The sequence below is a fragment of the Psittacula echo genome, assembly GCF_963264785.1.
Source record: "Psittacula echo genome assembly, chromosome: 5".
Taxonomy (NCBI): domain Eukaryota; kingdom Metazoa; phylum Chordata; class Aves; order Psittaciformes; family Psittacidae; genus Psittacula; species Psittacula echo.
This window is the reverse complement of record NC_137739.1, coordinates 72,329,625-72,352,341: the sequence shown is the minus strand read 5'-3', so window position 1 is coordinate 72,352,341 and position 22,717 is coordinate 72,329,625. Positions and strand designations below refer to the sequence as shown.

At 41.1% G+C, this 22,717-nt stretch overlaps 1 protein-coding gene across 7 annotated transcripts in view; it reads left to right on the top strand.

Annotated features, from left to right (window-relative positions):
- The first annotated feature begins 2,490 nt into the window (after positions 1 to 2,490).
- The window catches only part of PPM1A (protein phosphatase, Mg2+/Mn2+ dependent 1A), a 36,245-nt gene continuing 16,018 nt past the window's right edge, over positions 2,491 to 22,717 (top strand). For 6 of the 7 annotated variants that reach the window (XR_013956866.1, XR_013956867.1, XM_080617876.1 and 3 more), the window contains exons 1-3: positions 2,491 to 2,864; positions 17,729 to 18,580; positions 20,623 to 20,740. Coding sequence is in view for 4 of the 7 variants with exons in the window: in XM_080617876.1 (XP_080474002.1) it covers positions 17,747 to 18,580; positions 20,623 to 20,740 (952 nt within the window). In the remaining 3 variants the exon portion in view is untranslated. Of the gene's footprint in view, positions 2,865 to 17,728; positions 18,581 to 20,622; positions 21,085 to 22,717 lie in introns of all 7 variants that reach the window. The other variant, XR_013956868.1, reaches the window with a different exon arrangement.

The following is a 22,717-nucleotide window of genomic DNA, read 5'->3' as shown; positions in this document are numbered from 1 at the left end:
AAGGGCATCACAAAACAAAACAAAACAAACCCCACACAAACCCCGCCCCCAAAACCTGGGCCATGTTTTCATTCACTTTTACTTAAAAAAAAAAAAAAAAACAAAAAAACAAAAAACCAAAACACACACAAAAAAACCACAACAACAAACAACACAAAAACACAAAAACACAGCTGAAGGTAACAGAATCTAAATGAAATCCACAATTGTATGTAACTCAAAGTCTTAGGAGAGATTTATTAAAGTGGATAAAAAAGGTGAAAAATTAAATGTAAAAAAAAGTGCAGAGGTTAAAGATGCATGGCACATGCCTGCAGGAACAATCCTACATAACCTCTGCCTTGTCTGTACATTGTAGAAGGGTTGTTTGGTTTTTGTTTGGTTGTTTTTTGGTTTTTTTTGGGGGGGGGTGTAGGAGGGGAAATGCAGTTTTTAAAATCTGAACTGCATCAAAATTGTAACCAATTATCTTTGGATACCAAGAGAGGTTCGAAATTTCATTGATTAAGATTATGGGAATTACTTTCTCATGACCTTCCAAAGTCTCCCTTTTCTTGTGAAATACACTGTATACATTTTGCTCTCCCACAATGTATTTTCAGAATATTTTACATTTAAATCTCCCTAAAGGTTTGTTTCCGCTAACAAACTTTGCTGCATTTAACTAGAATTCAAAGGTCTTGAGCAGCCAACACGATATCGGGCACTACTGAGTGGCGTTCAGTACCACACTAACAAACGCCATTGGGATATCAACATACCGTTCCGTCACAGTCAGCAATGGAAAGTGGCGATTTTGTAATCACACCGAAACAGAGTTGATTTATCTGTCACAGGAAAGCCCTACAAGGATGAGGTTTTGTTGTATTTGTTACAGCTTTTTTAGCTATCTCCGGGAAGGGCTTTGCTGTTTTTGGAGCCTTACCTGCACAAGAGCCCTCGATTAACTGCCTGCAGCCGGCGGCACACTCGGGATAAAGCTGCACCGATTGTTTTCTCGAAAGGCTAAGGGAACATAACTGGCAATTTGGGGCTTTCCAGACATTCCGTTTAGGGAAACCTTATCACAGGGCTGTTTACTCTGACTGCTGTTAACGATGGAAACTATCTAAAGCAGACAACTTTCCTGATCCTTTAACTAAGTACCCACTTCACCTCCGAAGTCCTCTTCTCTATCTCTCCCTCTGTGGACAATTCTTTCTTCACACCCTCAAAAACTACTATGCATTCCTAATCCTCCCCTTAAAAGTACTCCTCCTCGCATCCACTGCATCTCAAAAAAACCCAGACCCGTGATTTAACCCTGGCATGCTGGAATTAGCCGCACGGAGGACGTCGTCGTCCGTCATCGTCTGTCCCCCGCCACCAGCCACCCCTCTCACAGCCTCCTTGAGTATCCTCTCCCACAGCCCAACATTCGTCGTCCTCCCCCTCTCACTCCCCCAGACAAAATAGAGGCTTGGGTAACAGCTTCTTCTCTAAATTTGTTCTCTGCAGACTGGCGGGGGGGAGCAGCTCCCTGAATACATTCCCGTCCCTTTTGTCAACACGCCAGCCTTCATCAAAGGGTCACTGAAAATCGCGGGATTAATAGATTATTAAACCCATTATGCGTTCATTAGTGGTAATCCGCTGCTGATTTTGCCAGCGGTTGTGCTTCCAGCGGGGCAGCCTCCAGGGATCTGGTTTAGCCAGCTAAGAGGATATCCCAGAGCATCCCTGCGGCGCTGCGCCCGCCCGCGGCTTCGGGAACGGAACACGAACAGGGCGGCTTCTCCACAGCCCGTCCCCACCGAGAGGCAAGAAGCGCTGCTCCCCGCGCCCGCTGCCTCCTCAAGGAGACGAGACACACCACTGCGGGCGATACCGCCTGGGCACCGCTGCCTGCCTGCCTGCCGGCCTCCTTCCTCGACCTCAGGCGAGCAGCGACAATGAAATAACGCCGCTGCCGATGCCACCGCCTCGGCATCGGGACCGACCACGCACGCCCCCAACACTCCGCCTCAACCTCCCCGCTTGGGGAAGGGGGCGGTGCCGTTAACGTCTTCGGCTGTTACCCCGCCCAAGCTCGTGCCTCGCCTCCGCGTATGCTCGGTGCGGCGCAGCACGGGGGGCATGGGGCAGAGGGTGATGTAATACCTGTAACGGCCCCACCGCTATCCCCCGTGTGTTTGCTGCCCTCCCAGCCCTAACATCCGGGTATCCCGCCCGCTGCGCCAGAGGCGGGTTTTCGCCGTGACAAACGGTGTTTGACGCGCTTTGGTGTTGGTTAACTGAGGAGAGAGGGGGGGGATAAGGAGCGGGGAAACTGGCGCGTGCCTATGCACCCCCCGGGCGCGGAGGGAATGGGCGAAGAGGAGCGCGTGCGCGCGCACCCACTCTCACCTCCCCTCCCTCTTCGGCGCGCGCGCGGCGGCTCCCGGCGCGCCTGCGCGGAGGGAGGAGGCAGAGGCGGGGGCCCAGTGCGCGCGCGCGTGTGTGTTCGTCCGCGAGGGGCGGAGAACGCTTCGCGGTAGTGCGCGAGTGGGCGCGGAGCTCGGGCGGCGGGAGGGGGCCGCGGAGGGGGGGGGCCGGCGGCGGCGGCGAGCGAGGAGGGGGGGAGAGGAGTGGAGGCGAAATGAGCGCTAGGCTCCTCCTGGGCACAGAGCCGCCCTCGACAGCCGCCGCTTGTGAATGAACTGAGGCAAGGCCGCCCGCCGGGTGCCCCCCTCCCCTTCTCCTTTTTCCCCTCCTTCCCCTTCCCCCCCGGCCTGCCCCCCCGCTGGCGGCCCCCCTGCGGCCGTCCCCGGCTTCCCTGCCCCCACGCACCTTCGGGAGCGCGGCCCTGCCCGCCACAGCCGGCGCCGTCCACCGCGGCCCAGGGGGTAAGTAGCGCTGCGCAGTGCGGGGCCGCCGGCGGGCCGGGCTGAGGCGGGTGAGGGGCGGCGGTGGGGCTGGAGGGGACCGCGTCCACCGCCGCCCGGGCCATGGGGCCTGTAAACATGTGGGGGCGGACGCGGCGGGAGGGGGCAGGCCTGGAGGGGGTGGGGGCTCCTCGGTAGCCCTGGTGAGGAGGCAGGCGCCATCCCCGGCGGCAGCAGCCGGTAGCGGGTCGGGGCGGCGAAAAGGAGGGAAATAGGAAGGGGGGCGGTGCGGGTGCGAGCCTGATGTGGGATGCTGCTGCTAGGAGCCATTACCCCCCCACATCTCCCCCAGGGCTGAAGGTGGCCTGGCCGCGCTGCGCAGCCCCTGCATTGCAGGCGGCGTGACCGAAGGGTACGGGGTGGCACGGCAGCCCCTCGGGGCTGGGCAGGGGCGGAGACGGGTGAGCAGAGGATTTTGGGCCTGGGTCAGGTAGCAGCAGCTACCCCCTCCCCCATATCCTTGGCCGATTTAGAGTTCATTTAATAATGGCTATAAACAGTCTTCTCTCCCATCACCACCCAAACGCTTGGGGCACGCCACTGGGGAAACAAAAAAAAAAAAACAACCAACACGCATCTATTTATAAAGCACCCCACCCTAGCGATGGTCGGAGCATCAAGCACTCCCCAGATAGTGACATTACTATGCCGCGGGCGGTTTTCCCTTGCCAACGCCTTTCACGCGTTTAAAGTTTTGAGAGGTTTCTCTGTCTTTGAAAACAATGTCGTGAGCAAAGGTTACACTGATGAGCTGTGATCTACCAGCGTGCATGTTCAAAGTAGATAGAAGTAAAACGCTCTCCTCGAATAAAAAGTTGTCCAGTGATGTACTGAATAATTGGACTTGCATGTTAAATGCCAGAGGTTCTGAGCATATGTCTAAGCTTTTTATTACATTAGTTTGTGTTATAGTAGATATGATACAGCTTTAAGACTGGCTGCAGGTTAATAGTTTCAAAAGAATTGATTTCGTAGACATCTGTTCGATAAGTTTTAGATAAGTTTTAGTACTGTGTATGGCAAAATTTTGCTGTTGCAAAACTAAGGTTTACCATAGTACTTGTGAGGAATTAATTTATTTTTTTTTAGTAGTACTTTTCCTCAAATGAGAAGGTGCTGGTCAGTCAGCTGGCCAGCATGGTAACCTTAAGGTTTAAGGTCCTGTGTGTCAATCAAAGGAATTTTTTAATTGTTTTTAAGCAGAAGGCAGTTCTAGATCATGAGAGCAGTAGGTGGTATGTTTTCCTTAGGTTGTGATGTTTAACATCAGAGCAGCAAGAAACATTCTAAAGCAGTTCTAACTCTTGTGATTCTACAAAATTACTTTCCAAATAGGAGCCAATGTAGCACTTCCCTGAGCCTGTATATATACTGTTTCAGTGGTTAGGTGGCTGAAGCAGGGTTTGTGAAGCACTAGTGAAATTAAAGACAGCTGCTGGTACTCAGGACCCTCTGTGAATTGACAAATGACAAAAAATTATGCAAGTTCTAGCCGCATTTCTTCTCTGATAGTTTCCCTCCTGTTACTATTCATAGTTTCTCTATGAATAACATCAGAGACACAGGGTAGGGGGAGGGAAACATGGGTCAGGGATGTTTTACATTTTACCTATTAAAGTAGCAATTGAAGGAAAGAAAAACAGTTCTGATAGGTATACCAGCATTTTTCCTTGGGGTAGGGACAGCTGCTCCTAAAGATTTCTTTTCAAGCCTTTCTGGGCCTATCTTTTGTATGTGAGACTGGGCTAAGACTTGCTGATCCATCATGCCAGTTATTAATGTTTTCCTCATGGACAGATTCCTGATAAAATCCTCAGATAAATGTAGCTTGTCTGGAGAGAGCTGGTCTCTCCTCTCACAATCTGGCACAGAAGAGTGTTTTTCTCAGATACAGGCAAGTCCTAGCTCTGGTTTATGGGTTTAGTGCTTTGGTTGGTGGTTTCTGGTAAATCTCTCCCCATGACGTACAGTAGAAAACTATACCTGTTTTCCAAGTATTTACTTAACTGTCTGTAGGTGAACTTGAGATACTTTTGAAACTGAGAGATGGAAATGCCAAATGACTGGTGAAACTTGCAGGTCTAAACAGGCAGAACTCAGAGCAATTTGAGTTAAAGCAGAATAAAAAAAAGTTTTTTTCTATAAAATCAAGCTGGTTGCTTCTTATCTGGAGCACAGCTTATGCAGTGAAGTTGAGTCATTCTTGCTGAGATAGCATTTTAAAACTGTCGTTAAAATGCTTAGATATTTAACTCTGGCACAGTATAATTTGCAAACTTATGTAACTGGTATGTTTTTGAATGCAGCTGTCAATAGGGGATCTTATTGCACTTTTCCTTTTTAGTGGAACTAGGGAATATAAAACAGCTGCTTTCACCAGATTACCCAAATATAAGTAATTTCACAATAATGTATTGTTTACTAAAATATTGTCATTACTATTGACTTAATTCTTACATGTTCAAGATCGTTTTGATATAAAAATACTTTTTCTTTTCTATGTAGTTGGCTTAGCAGAACTACATTTCAATTAAGGGATTGAATAATGCAGGTTGTGGTATTAAATAAGCAAATTTTGGAATGAGATGTACTGTAAAATAATTGTATTCATTGTCTCTGCAAACCAGCTCACTTCAAAGACTTGAATAGTAACAGTGTTTGAAGTCAAGACAATTGTGACTTATAGCTACACCTGAGCCAAACAACATTCTTGCTATTTCAGTGTGACCTTTTGTAATTTTTGCGCATCTTTTCTCATAATTTGTACCTCACCTTTTAACTTTTTTTTAACATTTGTGTATCATCTATAACTTTTTTAAATGATGCAACCTGTAGTCTTATTTGTTCTTTGGAAAAGAAAGCTCTTTTTGTGTGCTGCTTTGTTGCTGAATTCTTAGTGATCTCTCTAGTTTTAGTCACATGATCCAAATTTCAGTAAAAATACTAGGATTAAGAAATAAACTTCTATAAAATTTAAGCATGTTTAACTACAGTGGTCCTCATTGAAAGAATGGAAAATTGCAAACTGTAATGTCTGTGTTAACAATATGTAATCCCTGAAAAAACATCAGTGTTCTTGGGATATTTAGAAGATCCAGGGAATACACCTAAAATGTGATTATTTTTTTTTTATTTGTTTTTCTTTAATGGCATTTTGTGCACATGCCATTAGGCCTTGCATGAGAAGGATTCATGTATTTGAGCTGTGATGTGGCGTGGATCACAGTGGAGATAGCATTATCTCCTTGTAGCTTCTTTAGGTTGCTTCTGTTGCTATCTGTGCTGGAACAAATTAGGGTTTATTAAGATGCAGCACTGCTAGAGTAAATAATTTAAATCTTAAGACTAGGAGGAATGTTTCTACCAAGGAAGTTGTAACTGGGACAGGAGAAGAAAGCAGGCATGATACCATGAGCGTGAGTAGACTGATTTTTGTTTCTGGCTAGAGCTAGTATCTGGCTGTTACTGGCATTAAACCAGTGCTGTAAGATCTGCTTTTCTATATTTCTGTTATAATGCCTGCTTTTCTATATTTCTATCTGCTGTGGAAGGTCTGCTTTGCTGTATTTCTGTATGCTAAACTCCTCTATGTTAAACTGCATACTAAGTTACAGATGTCTGTCAAGTCAGTGTTATTTTTTTTTCTGTTTGTGTTTGAAGTGAATAAGCTTTTGTTTCCCTGAGTGTTGGTTGTTTTTTTTTTTTTTTTTCATGTACTGGTAAAATTAACTAATGGCTAGTTCAGCTTGCTAACTGAAGTCTACAAAACACAGTGCTTATAAATAGGTGAAACAGTTGCTTAGTTTTTTTAAACAGCTCTTCTAAAAAGATGTTTATACGTGACTAAAATAACAGAATAAAAACTGCCTTTATCTACGCATAGTTCCAATGCAGTACACTTAACACTATTTAGAGCATAAACTTTACAGCAGTGTACTAGCAGAAGAGCATCTAAGAGTGATACAAAGCAAAAAAACCTGGCTAATCAGGTTTCAATATTGAAATGTAGAGTAATCCTAACAGTTTACACATAGAGGAAAAACTATGTTAGCCTCTTTACTGCTAATATCTTAGTTCTCATTTCAGGTAAAAATATTTTAATAGCTAGAAAGATCTCTAAAGTCTTTAAGATAGTAGTTTACAAACCCAAGAAATTCAAGTGTAACATCACTTGTATTCTGATAGCTGCAGTTTAAATAAAGCAAAGCACTTGAATGTGCTTATGCTGGTACACCACATGCAACTGAATTATGTGGGACTACTCAGATGTATGATGTTGCTCTCAGGCTTAAATGCCTTGCTGGGTTGTGACCTAGAGGGTGAAATGTGCTTTCATGTTTGGGTCTCAGATGTAACTTGATAGATTTTCTGTACCTATGTATGCAGTTCATTTTAACTGCCAACTGTACACTTCATCTGGAATTTGAATGGTAGACTGTATTCTTCCTAACCATGTATCATAGCTATTTGTGCATAAAATTATGTTGATTTTTTTACTTATAAAATGCCATTAAATGCAGTAGCCATGAGAATTGTAAACTGTACTTAAGCCCTTTCTGTTTGGAAATGAGTTTAAGGAATTGTCCAGCTGTCTGCTAAATTAAGTAAATCCTAGTTTTCAGAAAGGAGTCTACAATGCAGAAAAATGTGGACATGTTAGTATTAAATTGTAGGACCATTTTGTGAAGAAAGAATCAGTTTCTATGAGTAAATAATTTGCTGGTTCCCCTAGTCTAATTATAGTAAGTATTTGGACAGACCTTCTTAAAAATCTAGTATTTCTTCTCTCTGTAAAGAACCATTTTGAGGCTGCAGAATGAGGCCCTGTATGCTTAGGAAATGCTGGCATTAGTACTGCTTATATTTTGAAGAACAGATGAATTTGTCAATGTCCCCATTTGGTGACCAGAATATTTCAAGCTGCAGTGATCTTAACCTTGGACTCAGGAGAGCATCTTACTACTGTGTTCATCGTGAGCAAATCAGTCAACTTTGCACTGATAGTGATAGAAGTGAATTTGGAAATTGATGTGACCCTCAGAAGAATGCCTGTCCTGAAAGTTACTGTATGCATAAAAGGTTAAAGCAATAGGGGTTTTCCCTTGGTTTCTGTTTTTATATTTTTATGTAGTCTTGTGGGGGGAGGGGAAAATAGACTATTGCAGCAGTCACCCTCTCTCCTTGTTCTTTTAATGAGATAGGAATGCTGGGTACATGAGGGCAAAATAGCTTTGTAAATAAAAGCTCTGTGTGTGTATGAATGAGCAAACTCTGGCTTTTCCTAAGCTTTGCGGATTTGACTTCCAGGTCTTAATGTGATTCTGGCATAGTTCTAATGGCATTTCCTTGGAAGCAAAGCTAGGTTACGTTTGTACATTTCAGAACATTTCCTATTTTATTCCTGTTTTATTCCCCTGTGTAGTCATCAGGCCTTATGTGTTCTATATGCTGCTTTTCTTATATTCTCACTAGAATAGTGGTAATGTTGCTGAGATTAGAACTAGAACCCCACAAATATTTTCATGTAAAATGAAGGGTATGGGAAATTGTTTATGTGTCTGTCTTTGAATTATTTTTCTGATACTGAGCACTTGGCTAAACAGAAAATTTTGGAGCCTTCATGCAAACATCTTCTAATGACTGGGCACATGCATACTGGTTGTGTTTTCTCTGAATAGTTTATTTTACTCCCAAGCACTATCTGTATTAACATTTTCATTTAGGTTTTATTCTTCCATACTGATAAATAAATTGCTAGTAAGACGTATCAGAAATAAGTGGCTGATGCTTACTGTTGAAGTTAGGAAGATCTGAAGTTTGAAAGCTTTAAATAATTGTTTTGAGTGAACAGTGACCTTGGTGAACAGCTGGAGGTGCAAAGACTAAAAACTGAAGAGGAGATGGTGTGATGATTCCATGTGTTCAGTTTTCTTTAAGGTATATGGGACTATATTAGATTTTAAAATGTTTGTGGGGAGGTTATTAGTAAAACAGTATGACAGAAGGATGATAGGATTCTGTAAGAGTTTGTACTCGTTACCAAAGGTGACAATACCGAATTATGCCAGCTGTAAAAACGTGGCAGTTTGCTGAACTTCATCACCACAGATGAGAGAGTAATTTTTTTGCTGTATTTTAGAAATGGTTTGATTAATGCACTTGGTGTTCTCTTGGTTTTTTAAATAACTGTTATTTAAGCCTCCGTTTGTTTTTTGGAGTCTCAGTGAATAGTCCCATTGGGACCTTTTTCCATATAGCATCTTCTTCCTAGTTCTAACACTTCAGATAAAAAAACTGACAAAGACAAATTTGCAATAGCTTGACTTCATTCCAGTGGCTTTTGAACAACCTGAACAGTCCTGGTCATTCTAATCAATCATTCTGGTCTGAATGTGTTTTGCCCGATAACTTCACTTTCCTCTGTGTGGTTCTTCTACTAAATAAAGCATTACTCTATGAATCCTTAACTTTTTTCTTTTTTTTTTTAATGGTATTGTTTGGTTGATAATACTAGCAGTGAGCAAAGATGCTGAGGCTTTGAGCTGCAAATGAGAGATCAGAAGAATGGAAATAAAACAACAAGGGTGATTTAGCTATTTAAGCATTTGGTATGTTCAGATCTGTTCAGTTCCTGGATTTACAGCAGCTTGTACTCAAGAATTGTCCATTAGGCCCATGATGTCTAGGAGTGGGCTACTATTCTGTTATGATGATAGATGACAGTGGCAGAGTACTCTCTATATTACAAGTACTGGGAAAAAATGTAATTTAACTCTAATGACTTACTATAACTCCATTCTTCTGTGCTGTCTTTGTTTCCTTTTCACCCATGTGTTTTTCTGGTGAAACTGTTGCTGTGCGTATTCTGTTGCTGCATAGCACTGTATACTCTTTCTGACATGAGCAGTTTGGTTGGAATTCTTATTTTCATTTGTTTGTATTGTGGGTTGTTTTTTTTTAATTTGGGTCTTACTGCGTCTCATTGATACATAAAATGAAGAAAGGCCTTTCTCCTGGCTTCTGTCTTCATAGACTGCAGCTTCTTTGGGTCTTCCACTTCCTTTTTACAGTGCTTGCTTCAATGGGGGGTTGAATTTTGGCTGGAGTCTGCAGGAGCTTGTATGCTATTAGTGAAAGTTTTCTAATCTCTATGTCTAAAATGCGTGTCTTTTATTTAACTTTCAACACTTTTAAGTAAGAAATTTTTTGAAAATGAAGTATAACCAGAAAGGTGCTGAGCTGAACACCAGCATGGGCATGTTTTCTGCTTATTAATGCTTTCAAGCAAGGACCTTGGCTTTTTCCTTCTCATGCCGTTCAGACAGCAGCATATGAATTTATGCAGAGCTACCTCATTGATTTTCATAGTACTTGTTAATGCCATTTTGGTTGTCTACACAGTTTTTCATAGTGATTTGGCTGCTTGTACTTTGATGCTGCTGCCTAGTGGGGTTTTTTTGTTTTAATTTTTTTTCCTTGTGCTTTCCCACCTCTAATTTGTAGTGCAAATATTTAGAAAGAAGCAAGAATTCTGTCTGGGCCAAGAAATACTAATTTGTCTTCTCAAGGTGCCAGTCGTTTTGGGATGCTGATGAGTAACTGATACTTGTGGATGCAAGTTGTATCTCCTCTCAAAATCAATGGAGTGATTTTTGTTCCCAGCAGTGGTCCTAGTGATTTTGGAAGGAAGTTAGTTTCTTCAGTAACTGGCTATATTACAAAATCAGAGATTCATAGAATAGTTAGGGTTGGAAAGGACCTTAAGATCATCTAGTTCCAACCCCCCTGCCACAGGCAGGGACACCACACACTAAACCAAGTCACCCAAGACTCCAGCCAAACTGCCCTTGAACACTACCGGGGTGGAGCATTCACAACTTCCTTGGGCAACCTGTTCCAGTGCCTCACCACCCTCACAGTAAAGAACTTCTTCCTTATATCTAACCTGAACTTCTATTTAAGTTTAATCCCGTTACCCCTCGTCCTATCACTACAATCCCTAACGAAGAGTCCCTCTCCAGCATCCTTGTAGGCCCCCTTCAGGTACTGGTAGGCTGCTATGAGGTCTCCACGCAGCCTTCTCTTCTCCAGGCTGAACAGCTCCAACTTTTTCAGCCTGTTTTCATACGGGAAGTGCTCCAGTCCCCTGATCCACCCCCGTGGCCCTCCTCTGGATTTACTCTGACAACTCCATGTCCTTCTTAATGTAAATGAAAACAACTCCATAAAGAAATCTTGAAACTACATCACCGTGTTTCAGATTTCCTCAGAAATAGCTTGTTAGATGAATTACCTGTTTCAATGTCCAGGGCTTTCTTTTTCAGAACTCAGATTACATACATCTCCTTCAGAGAGAGTTTGAAACTCAGGCAGTGTACATTCGTATTGAGAATAGCAGCTCCTAGTTTAACCTTGAAACAGGTTTAGGTGTCTGCAGGAAAGGTACATAGAAGCAGAAAAAGGTGTTTTAAGAAAGTTGAAACATATTGTTGGAGGGAGGGTGTTAACTTAGAAATGGTTACCTTCTGTGTTCCAGAAGACTTTTGGAGACTTCAGCAGTGCTAAGTTCTACCTACCCTACAGACAGATGAAAAATAAATTGTAATTATAGGAAAACAAATGGGATAAAGTATTTTGCTGCTTACTACTGGGAAGCATTCATAAATTTGTCAGCTCTTAGCAAGGAGAAAGGATTTTAAGTGGAAGTTACGTTGGAAAAAAAAAAAACTCACAAAACAAGTTGTCTCAGTGAAATGGCAGTGCCTGTGGAGCAGCTATCAAGAGGTCAGAGCTCAGTTGTCTGTGTCAGAGGTGCAGTGATTTAGTGTTTTCTGCTGTGGTATGAAGTTGTACGTGTAATCACTGTTGCATATTAATTACAGGGAGAGAGGGAGGATAACTGGGTAAAGGTTAAAAATTCATACTTTCCCTTGTACACCCAGAGTCATTAACTTGCTTTTCAAAACCTGTGGGGTTTTTTGGCTGATATCACTTCTGTCCATGTATAGAGTCTGAAGGCTCGTTTCTGAGACCTTGGATATTTCTCTTTGCTTTCTTTAAATTAATGTTTCTAGCTGTCTACCTTTTCCTGTTCTCTTTGTCTACCACATGCCATAGCTCCTACATCTGTGCTAAAGCAGAAAAATTGTTATTACAAACTTTCTTAGCAATATGTAGTTTCTTCCTATGTTCTTCTATTCACAGTTGTGTTACTGAATTATAGTGCAGACTACACTTGCATCTCCAAGAAGCAAGAATTCTGATGGGGAAATTTATTGTTAGTCCATGTTTAGTAAAATAGCTTTATTTATGTATTTTCTTCTACTTCTTTTCCTAGATAATTCACATTCCCTAGTTGGCCATGTATTTCTCTGTCTGAAAGTATGCATTCAGAAACATCAACTGTAGTTTTGAGTACTTTGTTGTTGTTGAACCGTAAATGCCAGAACTCAGTCATATAGCCTCCAATAGTTTTTAAATAGTTTCATTGGCAAGAAGCTTTTTCATGACTTCATTCAGCCCATGACTGTGGTGTAATTATGTCTCCTCATCTGCATGTTCTGTTTTATTTTAGTCATTCTTCTGATCCCTGGGATGATCTCTGACGTGTTGTTTGTTAACATTAATTGATGAGGGGCATCGGCTAAGTACTATCAGTTTTTCATCCGACAGGTGCTAACTTCTTAACATGGTTCCACATAATTTGCACAATTATGTGCTGACTGATTAGTGTGTCCAGTCTGCTTAAGGTGTGGGGGAGAAGTATCACGAGCAGATGGAAGTTGAGGGGATCAAAGGCTCTTTCTTTTTTTTTCTTCCCCACCCTCCACCCCACCCCCCCCATTCAGTAGCAGTCTGTATAATTTGGTGACTTGATCTGTATCCTGTAGTTCAAGTAAAAGTTGTAATCTTTCTTTATGGTGCTCATTACAACACACAGGGGATAATGTCAGTTGGAGAATTGTTCTAGGAAATAGGAGTGTGGGGACATTTCTCAGCTTAGTTTGAGCAAGCACCCATGACTTAAGCGTGGTTTGTATAAGCAGCTTATGCTATTGGAAGGACTATAACTCAAACATTGTTTTAAAAGGATTATTAAATTACAAATTGTTGAAGTACAAGTTTCAAATGGGGGTGCTTGGTTTTCTTGGGCAGTGTGATCAAATCCTTGTCTGAATTCCTTGGAAAAATAAATTGTCTTTTTACAGTGGTACATGGAGTTACATTAACTGTCGTTTGTGAACAATTTAAGATTTATCTTCATTTGAACATTCAAGTAAATGAATAAGCAAATAGCAGAACAGCCAAAATTATTTTTGTGTGTATCAGGAGGCCTTATACTTGTGCTGTCTGGATAGCACAATTTGAGGGACAAATGAAAGGGGCAAACAGGTTTCATGCATTCCAGTGATGTATCTGTGGTTGTACATGGTTGTCCATGGTCCAGTATACTAATTACCCTCATTTTCTTTGCCACTCTGTTCTCCAGTGGCATCTATTTTCAAGGAGTTTAGCTGCTGACTCTTTGGCATGCTCCATTCATTATTTCAGTTTTGTTTCTAATGCTGCAGTCCTTTGAGTTTTGGCACTCTTGTGTTTCATCCAAGATCTTGTTACTTGTGTTGATTTTTCTAGGCCCTGTACAGTATTCTTACTTTTCTGTTTGCAAATTGCTACTTGAGTTTTTCGTGCACTTGCTGTAGAGGCTGTCTTCAGTTTGACCTCCACAAAATCACCATGGCGGAGGTCATGGTTTAGATGCCCTTGTATATGGGTCCTCTGCGTATGTGGTTTTACATATAGGGGTCTGTTTTCCTTTTAAGTTTTGTTCAGAAGCCTCTCTTCTTCAGAGCCAAAATCCAGGAACTTTGACTGCTGAAAGCTCTTCTCTTTTAGAAGTGTGTGGTGTACATTTGCCACTAAACTTCATGTTAAAGTGCATTTTCTCTTACTTTGGCTTTAATAAGTGTAGGAAGAGTGTCTTTAGTATGTATGTGCATCGTTCAAACAGCCTGAAAGTTGAACATTTCAGAGTGTAGAACTGGTTCTGTCTCCCTCTACGAGACTGCAGTTTTCTAACATGACTGCAGAAATATGTGGCTGGGTTAAGCAGTGCAATGGGAGGTGTAGTAAAATTATTTGAGAAGAAGGGTCCTAAGATGAGGACTCCTGTTTAGGAAGATGACTAAAGAAATATGGGAGAGGGCTGGTTTAATCCATGTTGAGAATCTGTTGCTTTACTGCCCATCGTGCAGGCAGACTGTTCTGGGTCTGACTTCTCTCTTTAGTGTTATTACATAAAGTTATGCTGTAACTTAGGCACTGGCACTGCTGTAAGTTAGTCTGATTTGCATACAGTTACGTGCTTAACTAAAGGTGTTGTTTCAACTAAATCAGTACAGTGCACAAACCACCTCCTGAAAGAACGAAAAACATACCAGTGGTTTAGGTAGACACTGATGGGTGAAAGATTTTTCCGTAGATATGGACTCCAAAAGAGCCTAAAAGGTTATTTTTAGCAGGAAGGAGGCAGCACTTTCTAATGTCTTAAGGTGGCGTGGTTTGGTTTGGATTTTTTTGGGGTTGGTTTTTTTTTTTTTTTGTGGGGGGTGTTTGGGTTGGTTGTTGTGGTGCTTTTTTGTTTGTTTGTTTTAACCAAGACTCTTTAAATTCCTCAGGCTTTAGCCACACATAAAGGTATGGGGGGAGAAGTAGTAGGTAGCCTTCCAATTAAGAAGAATTCACAGATTGGTCATATTAAACTCACATTTTTCTGAACAAGAATTGAAGTTCTGTTAAAACTAAAGGCTTGGCATATTCATCATGTCCATGAGTAAGCTGTACTTTCTCTTCAGGTACATATGAGGGTTTTGAAACCTGGCCTTACTCTCCTACAGGTTTAGACCTGTGTTCTAGTGGAAGTATGGTCAGCTAGAGTGTTTGCAGAGAAGGCAGCTGCAGTCTGTTGTTGCTGTTTTCAGAAGTTGAATACTTTATGGTATGGGCTGTGAATAATTTCCTGCATTGAAGTTACATGACAACATTGTGGTTATCCTTCTGTCTGGTTGTATGCGCATCTATGGTGGGTTGCTTGCGCCCTGGAAGGGTGTCAACATCTCACCAACAAGGCTTAATTTAGAATAGCAACCACTTTCAGTTTACCTTCTGGGGAGGGATAAAGCAACTTGATTTTAAATGGAGAGTGGATTTCTTAACTTTTGAAGTGTGCTAGCAGTTCTGTATGAGTTGCTGGAACTGCTTATGACCTGACTATGTATTTTTAATTGTGGTTTACATGACAAACTACTGAGAGGGACAGATAGCTTCAGAAGCACAACTCTGAATATTATGTATTTAGTGATGTGATAAATTAGAAAGAAAACTGCTTTTTTTTAGTCCAAATTTGTCAGTGCTTGCGATCATTCTAACTATCTTGTTCTTAATGCTGTTCTATTTTGTTTTAAACACAGTAATGTAAAATGCTTCACAAAAATGTGGTAATTGCCAGGGCAGATCCTGCTTTTTGAGCTCTAAATTAAGGAGAAATAATTGAGTATCTGCATTCTATTTTATGGTCTCTTTGCCAATACGAAAGTGTTAGGTGTTAGTTTAAACTCTGCTGCTATCATGGAATGAATAAAAAGTCTATTATTCTGCAAAATAATTCCCCATTTGATTTATGGCAGCATTCTGTAATTATTTTGATCACTCTGACTTCACTAGATTTGCATGTGAAGATAAAAAAGTCTTAAGTCGTATTTTTTTCCTAGCAACTGCAGTAATGTGAACCTCATGCATGTGCTTAGGATACAAGACCAGTGAACACTGTAGTTTGTTGGCTAGTTACAGTTTGCTTGGTGTTGCCTCTAGTGGGCGTGGCGACCTGGTTCAGGAACGGTGCAACGGCCCACCCCTGGCCGACTGGACCATTAGCTCACAGACACCAATGTGGTGGACGGCAAATGGTGTTTATTGGCACGTGACATGGCATTATATACCTGAGATACGTTACGTCACCTCCGTCCGCTTACATCATAAACTAAACGCTATTGGCTATCAGGAGAGGGGCCCTATCTTTCCGTACAGCGCAGTATCTTCCGTTCGCCAGACCCTGACTGCCCACAGCTTGGGCATCAGTGTTATGTGTTCACTTGAGAAGACACAGAACTTAAGAGCAGGGGTTGAGGGTGAGAGGTAGCAGAGGTGTACTGCTGCTGACATCAATCTGTACAACTGAAATATGTGTGGCTTTGTTTTTGCTAACAAAGCATGTGAGCCAGAGAGTGTATATCCAGTCCCTGTGCCTCATACTTGAATCGTTGTTGTGGTGAGATCAAATATAAACATTTCTTGACTGTTTATTCTAACACAGATTTTTTTTTTTTTTTGAAAGGCTGATATTGGCTGGAAGATGTAAATGCTTTTTTGGATATACAGTGTCATAGCTGGAGCTGTATTGCAATAGAAGCATGTTATCAAAAAGCGGTGTTATCACTTAGAAAACTGATAAATGTGTTTCACATAGAAGTTAAAACCTTCTAAATCTCCTAGTATTAATTTTTGTGCTAGTGCAGCTGTTTAGTTGGGGCCTCAGGTAAAATCTCTTTCAGGGACTCTTCTCACATTTGATTTTTGTCCACTGTCTTCAAATAGAAAAGCTCACAATCTTGTTCCATTACTTTGTATTGTATAACAGTGATTTGCACACTCTTTGATGCTTCCCAGGGCCGAATTTGCAAGTATGTAAAATGTGTGACCTAGTTTGTATGATTTTTTTAATAATGAATGCACAAACTGATGTGGATTAGAAGGGTGGGTTGGATGGTTAGGGAGTGAAAGCCATGAAGATAAACCAGTCAGTTTACACTGCCTGCAAATAATAATTCTTATTCTCTTAAGCATGAATATTTGCTGCCTCATATCCCAGTGAAAGGAGGTGGAGGAGGATGGGGTGTGCAACATATTGGTCTGACTTGAATAAAGAAGCATGAATTTACAACACATGTGATTTTATTTCCAAACAGATTTCTCTTAGACTTGTCAGGGGCAGTGAAGTATGAATACATTAAGGGTTTAAGTAAATCTGCAGCACAGACATCTGAGAAGCTTGCTGCGTAATTTAACCGAAAATCTAAGGATGAGCTTTCACAAGATGGCTGAGCCAAACTAATGGCTTGCTGATGCCTAAAGGGACAGCTGCTCTGTTCCTTCTGAGTCCTGCCCCTAGTTATCCAGTGTTGCCTCTTCCTTTATGTGGACTCTGGCATCATCTTGATGATTCAGATCATTTTATGTGTTAAAGAGAAAAAAAAAAAGCACCAACCAAGAAACCCCCAAACCTAATCAATTTGCTTTTGTTTCCACATCTCCATCGGAGAAGTGGGGTGTCAGCCAGGACATTATGGCCAGCAGGTAGGGATCTAGGAAGTGCCACTGTCCTGGACTCGTTGAACTTTTCATTGGCTCAGTAATCACAGCTATTCAGATGTGTGCCAGTTAACAAGTCCTCTTTCAAACTGATTTCATACATACTTAGACAAGAGGCATTTGTCAGAACCATGAATGATAGTGGAATGTGAATTTTTCAAGTAAAACAGCTGAAAATACTTCTAAAATATAAAAAGTGCAGTTCAGCTAGTAGCAGTGTCCTTGTTTAAACTGGATGAAAACAATGCAAATTTTCCTTGAGACACAGAAAAGTCACCTTCTGTATGTGTGTTTTTGTCATCTTAGCTTTATTTGGGCTATTATTTAATAGTTCCCAATAGAATGTTTAGACAAGATGTTTAAGAAATAATTCTGTTTTGTTTTGTTTTTCTTTTTAGAACTGAAGGAAGGCCATCATGGGAGCATTTTTAGACAAGCCAAAGATGGAGAAGCATAATGCCCAGGGGCAGGGGAATGGGCTTCGTTACGGTCTGAGTAGTATGCAAGGCTGGCGAGTTGAAATGGAGGATGCACATACAGCTGTGATTGGTTTGCCAAATGGACTTGATGGATGGTCATTTTTTGCTGTGTATGATGGGCATGCTGGATCACAGGTTGCCAAGTACTGCTGTGAGCATTTATTAGATCACATCACAAGCAACCAGGATTTTAAAGGGCCAGATGGGCCTCCATCTGTGGAAAGTGTAAAGAGCGGCATCAGAACAGGTTTTCTGCAAATTGATGAACACATGAGAGTCATCTCTGAGAAGAAACATGGTGCAGACAGAAGTGGGTCAACAGCTGTGGGTGTCATGATTTCTCCCCAACATACATACTTCATCAACTGTGGAGACTCGAGAGGTTTACTTTGTAGAAACAGGAAGGTTCACTTCTTCACGCAGGATCACAAACCAAGTAATCCACTGGAGAAAGAGCGCATACAGAATGCAGGGGGCTCTGTAATGATTCAGCGTGTGAACGGCTCTCTTGCAGTTTCAAGGGCACTTGGGGACTTTGATTACAAGTGTGTCCATGGAAAAGGTCCTACAGAACAGCTAGTCTCACCTGAGCCTGAAGTTTATGAAATTGAGAGATCAGAAGAAGATGATCAGTTCATCATACTGGCTTGCGACGGTATCTGGGATGTTATGGGAAATGAAGAGCTGTGTGACTTTGTAAGATCCAGACTTGAAGTCACTGATGACCTTGAGAAAGTTTGCAATGAGATAGTTGACACCTGCTTGTACAAGGTAGCCAGACTTGAGAGAAGAAGTTTACTGTGTTTTCACTGGTAGAAGTTTATGAACAAGTTCAGAATAAGTGTTGAGTCCAGTCTATAAGTATCCGATGGTTTATGTTAACATGACTTTGACAGTGATTACCATGATTCACACAAAAATGGTGATAGAGAAGAACAACAGGAAGAGTACAGCTTCCTGGGTGGTTTTGCTTAATGAGTTTAAAACCATGTGCAGTTACATTGTGATCACTGGGAAACTAAAAGCTCATGGGAATTTATGGGCAAGCCAAGGACAATAACTGCCCTTTTCTGTTTCACAGCATACTTTAAGCTTAACTCGTAAGACTTAAGCAGGCTAGAGAATATTCTTTCCCTTTCTAATCTTCCCCTCTTGGGCATGTAGTAGTAAAATTGCTGTCATAACTACAGCAGTATAAATGCAGAATGAATGAACCTTGACTTCATATTTTGCAGTTTAAAATTTTTTCTTGACTGGATGAAGATCTGACTTCCTAAGTTAGTTTTTATTCTGGTTTAGTGACTATATTTTTTATTCAGCTTCATGTGGTACAACTCTGAAACTAGCTCAGGTAGAAGATGGTGGAAAGGTTTTATTTAACACATCTGTGTAATTTTGTCTACAATAACTTAATACTTTGTATTAGTAAGTTGCAGGATGGTGCAGTTACAGAGTTTCATAGCTTGACACCTGATTTTCCAAAGGAAAGCTTTCTGTAAGAGCAAATAGTGAAGGACAAAGGATAATAGCTTTAAACTGAAAGAGAATAGATTTAGATTAGATGTTAGGAAGAAATTCTTCCCTGTGAGGGTGGTGAGTCACTGGCAGAGGTTGCCCAGAGTAGCTGTGGCTGCCACATCCTGACAGTGTTTGAGGCCGGGTTGGACTGGGCTTGGAGCAACCTGATCTAGTGGAAGGTGTCCCTGCCCATGACAGGGGGTTGGAACTACCTTGATCTTTAAGGTCCCTTCCAACCCAAGCCAGTCTGTGCTCTATGAAAACAGCCAACATTTTTGATACTAGAGAGACCTGACAGCATCTCCGTTCTTGGCACCTGGCTAAGAGGGTCATTGTTTCCCTTTTGGAAAAAACATTATTGTTTTCCAGCACTTTGGCAAGTTGATAATATATATATTTTTGTTTACAATTTTCATCTGGTAATCCTGAAAACAAATACCCTGGGAAGGAGCAGTGGCTTGTGGATGCTGTAAGCTTTGCAGTAGCCAACTGTCAGTACCTCTCCATACACTTGTTTTAAACACTGGCTTGTTCTTGCTTACTTCAGCAGTTTTAATTGATGTTAAAAGTTAAGCATATGGAGGCATGTGTTTATACAAGAGAATAGAGATATTGAAAGCAAACTGTTACTTTTCATAAGCAGAATATGTTTGTATTTTTACATATTCAAGTATTAGGGTTCTGTTTACTTGAAGTTCATTTCAAAGAATGGTTTTGTAAAGGCCTGGGCCCCTTCCAGCTGGTCTTTTAACTGATTCTTTCCCTTGTAACTTTTTTGTTCTAAAAGAGAAGGGAGGAAAAAAGAGGGGAAGAAAAACCCAAACAAACTAATAGCTGTGGTTTTAGGTGGAAGCACTGTCTGAATTCAGCACTTCTCTATTTAGAGCTTTTAAGTGATAATGGTTTTGTTTACCCATCTAATATTCAGCTGTTTTCCCAAAATGATTGGATAGTACTTAAAATAAGATGGAACACAACTTTGTAATTACACAGCACTCCTTAGTAATGTCTGTTTTTCAAAGACAATGGGGCTGTCTGTCATTGGCCTCATGTAGTCTTCAGACCATAAAAGAGCAAAGAACAAAGTGACTTAAATTGTGCTAAAAAAAGTGGGCAGACTTCTGGAATTTTTTGAGGGGGTAGAAGGAAATTAAGGAGAATGATAATATTAATCCATAGTAGTAAAAGTTGTATTCTAATACCTTATGACTTGTGAATTTTTGTGTGTAAAATACTTTGAATTGTATTTAGCCTGGCGTGTATACGTTCTCAAATAATTTTTTCTTTTCCACCAGGGAAGTCGAGACAACATGAGTGTGATATTGATCTGTTTTCCGAATGCACCAAAGGTATCGCCAGAGGCGGTGAAAAGAGAGGCAGAGTTGGACAAGTACCTGGAAAGCAGAGTAGAAGGTGGATCATTTAAAAAAAAATAAGTAACTTTGTTTCTAAACAGACCCCCTGGCCCCTTTCCCCTTCCAACAACTAAACTTTTAACACATTCAGGCTTTTAATAGACCTTCAAGTGCCATTGGCCATCTAGTGTGCATCCCTGAAAAAGGCACTCAGTCCTGCTGCATGTCCTGAAAAAATCTGCTATGAAAGTGCAGCAGCCTGTGGTCCTGAAAGTTACTCAGAACAGCATTTGTGCTCTGTGTTCTTCATGAGTCCGTTGGCAGCGCTAACTTCTGACCAGTAAATCCTGGTTCCTTTTAAATGAGTTAAATGAAATAATCAGAATATCTTGCAAAGTGATGGTAATTTCAGTGCCATTTTTCTGGATAGTTATGTACAAATCAGTTAGCCATATTATCCAGTTACAGTAGGGTTACAGCTTGATTGCTGTCATCTTTAAGGCACCTGCTAATATATTCATTTATTTGAAAGTACATCAGAAATTTGTCAAAGCTAATCTTTAAGCATTCATGATGAACAAAAGCTGGGAGCTCATCTTATGCTGGCAATAACTACAGAATTTTGCTTCAGATTTGTATTGCAGGAGTTCTTAAGCTTTAAACTTAAACTGCAAGTCTTAACAAATTTTGGGTGACCTAACTGAAAATTATATTTTAAATCAATTTGATTTAAAAGATTCTCATTATATCTGGATTTATAGTGCCTTTTGATATCTAAAAACAACCACAGCTTAGAGTTTGTTTCTGAAACATAAGACAAGCTATATGCATTACTTGCATAGGTTAAGTCTATTTTTTGATGTGGACTCCTCAAGACCTATATGTTACAAGTCTAGTTATGTGTGTTTACTCCACAAGTCCTTAACAGCACACAGGGCACAATACACGGAGTTCTTCACATCTATGGTATTGGTGATTAGTAAATTAGAGGAATATATTGTGCACATTTTTCCCCTCCTTAACTTGCATGAAGATGACAGTGCAGCGTCAGAAATTTCATAGAGAACTTGCCTGCATGGGAGTTCTGGGTTCAGATAAATCAATGTGCAATTTTAAAGCACTTTCCACCTGCGTAGGTGTTCCTTCAGAAAGTACCACTCTTTTTAAAGGCCTCATTCACCATGTCTTGGCAAACTACATCTGTTCTGCCCCTGAACAAATGTCCAGAATGACATTTCTGTGTTTTAGGCTAACACTTCCCTAATAGGAGAAGCTGGTGCACAGTAAGCAATAGTGCGAATCTGTTTGACAGCGTAGCAGGAATATCCAAGTGCATGGTAACACTGCATGAGTTCAGTGTCAGATGGCTTTCTCCATTTCAAAGCAGTGAGCAGTTTTGCACCAGGCATTTGAAGAGCTTACTATGTATGCCCACCCACAAAATTTGTGAAGAGCAAGTGTGCTGTAAAGTCACACATTAATTCACAGCATGCTAACTCTCCTCGTTTGGGCAAGTATTACCTTTGTATCTTAGATATTTTGTCTGAATTCAGACAAACCCATGACCTACAATATGAAAACACATTCAAGGCTGCGTCTTCAGCTGGCCTCATTGTACCCCAGGAATGTATGATAAGGAAAGCTGACATTTTTGTACGGACACTTCATTTTGTAAATGAAGAACCTAAACACTGGAACTGTATGTGATTATGGTACATACAATGAATTTGGCTGCCAGTACTTTGCATTTATACAAAAGCATAATTTCAAGAATGAGCAAAGTTTGATACCTGTGTAGAGGCAGAAGGATTCTGTATGTAGTTATAAAGCACTTTAATACTAATTTATAGGGATGATGTCTGAAGAGTTTGAGGAAATATATTGTACTTCCCTAAAAGGGTCTTTAGAGTTATCCTCAATCTCTTGTCTATTCTTGCACAAAGATATTATTTAAATTAATGAATATGTATTAAACACTATTCAGTCCATCAGTGATTTATATCAGCTGAGTGGAGAATTTGGCCTTTTAGGTCTT